The sequence below is a fragment of the Gekko japonicus genome, unplaced genomic scaffold (assembly GCF_001447785.1).
Source record: "Gekko japonicus isolate JY-2015 unplaced genomic scaffold, Gekko_japonicus_V1.1 scaffold3847, whole genome shotgun sequence".
NCBI lineage: Eukaryota > Metazoa > Chordata > Lepidosauria > Squamata > Gekkonidae > Gekko > Gekko japonicus.
In genome coordinates this window covers 91,268-96,288 of record NW_015160341.1, presented here as the reverse complement: position 1 = coordinate 96,288, position 5,021 = coordinate 91,268, and the positions used below count along the sequence as shown (strand labels likewise).

Sequence of the window (5,021 nt, the reverse complement as noted above, 5' to 3'; positions counted from 1 at the left end):
CGGTGTAGCGGTTAATTGCACGGACTCTAATCTGGGAGAACTGGGCTTGATTCCCCACTCCTCCACTTGCACCTGCTGGATGACCTTGGGCAAGCCATAGTTCTGGCACAGCTGTTCTTGAAAAAGAACCGTTTCTGTCAGAGCTCTCTCAGTCCCACTGACCTCACAGGGTGTCCCCACTGTTGTGGGGAGGAGAAGGGAAAGGAGATTGTAAGCCGCTCTGAGACTCCTTTGGGTAGTGAAGGGCGGGGTACAAATCTAATCTCCTCCTCCTCCTCCTCTTCTTCTGTAGTGGTGTAGTCGTTAAGTGCACGGACACTTGCAGCTGCTGGATGACCTTGGGCAAGCCATAGTTCTGGCACAGCTGTTCTTGAAAAAGAGTGGTTCTCGCTCAGAGCTCTCTCAGCCCCACCCACCTCACAAGGGTGCCTGTTGTGGGGAGGGGAAGGGAAAGGAGTTTGTAAGCCGATCTTGAGACTCCTTTGGGTAGTGAAGGACGGGGTATAAATCCAATCTCTTCTTCTTCTACTGAGGACCCTTAGGGTCCATCCAGGTCAGTATTGTCTACTCAGACTGGCAGCGGCTCTCCAGGGTCTCAGGTAGAGGTCCTTCATGTCATCTCCTGCCTGGTCGTCTTAACTAGAGATGCCAGGGATTGAACCCGGGACCTTCTGTATGCCAAGCAGAGGCTCTATGGCTGAGGCACCGCCCTTATCCTATCTCTCTCTAGAGGCAAGATGTCCTGGGAAACACAATGAAAACCTAATGACCGGTGCAGAGAGACTGGGAGAAACTATTGAAAGACGTCTGAGAAAGTGCGGCGGCACAGTCTGGGCGCGCTGAGTATCTTAACTTACTCTCTGATAGATCAAGGTGGGCAGCCATATTGGTCCGAAGCAATAGAACAAAGTTAAGAGTCCAGTGGCACCTTTAAGACCAACAAAGTTTTGTTCAAGGTGTGTTCAAGGTGCACGCACACGAAAGCTCACACCTTGAATAAAACTTTGTTGGTCTTAAAGATGCCAATGGACTCTTACTCTCCGATAGCTTTCTTTCCCCCCAACAGATCCTTTTGGTTTTCCAGTTCAAATGCAAGTAACATTTGAAGCTCACCGAGGACATGTTTAATCTCGAGGAGAAGAGGTTCCAAATGACCTGCCAAGCCAAGGCCCAGGAATTCTGATTGGATCAAGCACATTCCATTGATGGGACTGTGTTGTGCAGATTGGGATACTTTGCACTGCAGATGAGAAATTAGCCTCTTTCTGCATATTTTGATATGTTCCGATTTTTCTGGGAAAGGAGGTAAGGTTTTGTAAATACAGCAAAGGGAAAAACTGCTAGGAACAATGTAACCCCTTCCCATGGCTCTCGCTTCTGTTTTTGCTGTTCCACACGTGCCCAGGTGAGACCACAGGTCCTTCTTCTAAGTCAACGAAATGCCATGCTGATTTCTGGGAGCGACTGCAAGCTGCTCGACCAGCGCTCACAGCATTAGCTAAGCTGCATCATTCATTGCCTTCCCCAGCAGGAGGGAAAAGCAAACGGCTTGCTTGCAGCAAGGCCATGTTTTTTTGGAAATATCTGGGGCCCCATACAGTTAGGATGTGGCTTTCTCTCTTAAGAGTTCTCACTCCATCTCCCGTCATACTTGTATTGCTTGGTTCTCGTTGTTTGCTGGCAAAACCAATGCCAGGCAGAACAGGGCCTTCTGCCATCTTCCCTTCCTCCCTTAGCTCTCCGAGGAGGACGGGAGCAACTGCGCCTTCAGTTAGCGGGTCTCTCTCTGCTTACAATGATTCAAACTCTGGTCAGCCAGAGGTTGCAAAGAAGTTGGCAGTGATCTGACTTGGTGTGCCAGCTATGAGCCCAAGTGGGCACAACACCTTCCACAAAAAGTGAAGGAATTTGGGAGGAGCTGGAAGCTGGGAGGGATGAAAGGAAACGTGGAATTCGCTGCCCGATAAGGTAGTGACGGCCACAGGCAGAGACAGCTTTAACGGGATGAGGCTGATTCAGGTCTGTCAGTGGCTACTAGCCATGGTGACTGAGGGGAACCTGCACATTCAGAGGCAGTCAGCCATTGAATATCTGTGTCAGGAGGCAACATGAGGGGCAGGCCTCGGCCTCTCTGCCCTGTTGGCCCTCCGGAAGAACTGGTTGGCCACTGTGTGAGGCGGGATGCTGGACTAGATGGACCCCTCCCTGATCTGATCCAGCAGGGCTCTTTTGAGGTTCTTCTCAGGGGAAGGCCTCGGCCTCTCTGCCCTGTTGTTGGCCCTCCAGAGGAACTGGTTGGCCACTGTGTGAGACGGGAGGCTGGACTAGAGGGACCCTCCCTGGTCTGATCCACCAGGGCTCTTCTGAGGTTCTTATCAGGGGAAGGCCTCAGCCTCTCTGCCCTGTTGTGGTCCTTCCAGGGGAACTGGTCGGCCCCTGTGTGAGACAGAAGGCTGGACTAGATGGACCTTCACTGGTCTGACCCAGCAGGGCCCTTCTGATGTTCTTACAGTGTGCACTGAAGTACCAGATTTGCATTTCTGCTTCGATTTCGAATTCAGAAGCCTGTCAGAACTGTTGCTTCATATCACCCCGAGGCTGTCTTCTGCTTTCCCATGTCTTGCCTGGCATAGCTTTGGGGTTCAGGGCTGTGCCCCAGCCGCTGCAGGGTTTGTGATTCCAAACTGGCACCTTCCCTGAACAGTGAACTCAGGAAAGGCGACCATCTTGCCTCGCAACATGCTGCTTAGAGGCCTTGTGTCACTGGGGGCAGCGAACGCTGTTACCTTCCCACCGAAGTGGGACCTATTTATCTACTTGCAATTTCTTGCTTTTGAACTGCTAGTTTGGCAGGAGACGGGGCCGGAGACGGGAGCTCTCTCTGTCATGTGGCACTCGGGTCTCAAACTGCTGCACTACCGACCTTCCAAGCCTGCAGTTCACCGTCTTAACCACTTGAGCCACCGCACCCCCTCAAGTGAATTTTACCAGTTCAATAAGATACTAAACAGATACCTTCCCCCAAAAGCTTCCTATAGTAATGAACAATAATTAAGAAATGAAGGACACACCATGTGATATAAATCATTCATTCCTGGTTGGTTGCTATTACTTCATAGCAATGAATCTTCAGAATATTACTGAGTTCAGATATCTTCAGCATCCAATTTTACCCGTTCAATAAGATACTAAACAGATACCTTCCCCCAAAAGCTTCCTATAGTAATGAACAATAATTAAGAAATGAAGGACACACCATGTGATATAAATCATTCATTCCTGGTTGGTTGCTATTACTTCATAGCAATGAATCTTCAGAATATTACTGAGTTCAGATATCTTCAGCATCCAATTTTACCCGTTCAATAAGATACTAAACAGATACCTTCCCCCAAAAGCTTCCTATAGTAATGAACAATAATTAAGAAATGAAGGACACACCATGTGTATAAACAATTACCGGCGGTCCCCAAAGCATACAGGAAATAAGATTTGCCATGGTGCAAAAGCACCAATAGACGCTAAAGTGTTGCCAGCTCTGGGTTAGGAAATACCCGGAGATTTGAAGAGGGAGGGGTTTGGGGAGGGACATCAATGCCATAGAGTCCACCTTCCAGAGTGGCCATTTTCTCCACATGAACGTGTAACCCACTAAGGCCCTAATTATCTGTAGGGAGAGTGGGCAGGTTCAGTCGGTTTTGACAGCAGAACTCCCACCTATGGTTATTAAGAATGTGTAACTGCTGCAACTACACATGTACTTAAACACAGACATAAGAGAGGCCATACAACCAATGCACTTTAACATTTAAAATAAACTCTTCATATAAACTAAGCATGGAGGTTTTCATATAAATCATTCATTCCTGGTTGGTTGCTATTACTTCATAGCAATGAATCTTCAGGATGTTACTGAGTTCAGATATCTTCAGCATCCACAAGGATGCACCGAACAGAAAAAATACTAAGCACATAGCTAATGCATATATTGTAGGTCCATATGTTGTAAGCTCACAGATACTGGAACAGCATATGAGGTTTCCAGGCTGTACTTGGGAGGCTGCAGCTCTTCTCAGTTGACTCCAGGATTTACCTGCAATAATTCAAGGCAGGCCTTAACACAGCAAAGTCTATACAGGCCTCTCCCCACCTTTCTGATGATGTTGCCTCTTCCTGGGCCAGGCTGAACTGCTGGCTGCTGAGAATACCCAGCTTCCTTTAGGGAAGGCTACAAGCACTGAGCATGCTCATTAACTAAGTACAGAAGGGGGGAAGGGAGTTAATTGCCACACCACCTATTGGCAAAAGCAGGCATGCCTGATCCCTGCATGCTATTAAAAGCTACAAAACTGCATGGGTTACAAATGGATTTCTGTTGCCTGGAGATCAGTTATAACAGCAGGAGATCTCCAGCCCCCACCTTGAGGCTGGCAACCCAGCCAAGGTCAGTTCCCCTGGAGCAAGGGTGTCAAACATGCGGCCCGGGGGCCGGATCAGGCCAACCCCCACCCCGAGGGCTTCTATCTGGCCTGCAGGGGAAGGGGCTGTCTTCTGCTGCTTCTTCCAGTTCTGCTGCTGCTGCTGCGTCATCGTAGGTTTGCAGCTTACAGATACACCCCTGAACAGCATGCTCAGGATTGCAGCAGCAAAGACATTTTGATGCCATCATTCAGAGCAAGAGACGTGTCAGTTATCACCAGACACTGTTGAATAAACAAAACATTGCAGAGTGCTAAATGTTTTAAGCATGTTTTTATTTTAAGTTAAAAAAAACAAAACCCTTTGTGTTTGGGTCCTTTATAAAGTTTGCATCCCCGCTCTACCTGGCATTCCCTTTTGTGACACACGTGGCCCAGCCCCACGAGGTCTCATCATTGATGTCAGATCCGGCCCCCATCACAAATGAGTTCGACACCCCATCCCTAGAGGGAGAAAAATGGCCGCACTGGAAGGTGGTCTCTCTGTTGCGACTTGCGTCACGCCGTGCCGAGGTCCTCCTCCCCCAACATCTCCAGCAGGAA

General features: G+C 48.9%; 1 protein-coding gene across 1 annotated transcript in view; it reads left to right on the top strand.

Annotated features, from left to right (window-relative positions):
- The window catches only part of LOC107115619 (zinc finger protein 777-like), a gene marked incomplete at its 5' end in the record, with an annotated part of 24,381 nt that extends 22,606 nt beyond the window's left edge, over positions 1 to 1,775 (top strand). The window contains 2 exons of the mRNA XM_015417359.1: positions 1,067 to 1,095; positions 1,737 to 1,775. Of these exons, the coding sequence (XP_015272845.1) occupies positions 1,067 to 1,095; positions 1,737 to 1,775 (68 nt within the window). The remainder of the gene's footprint in view (positions 1 to 1,066; positions 1,096 to 1,736) is intronic.
- Between the last annotated feature and the right edge of the window lie 3,246 nt (positions 1,776 to 5,021).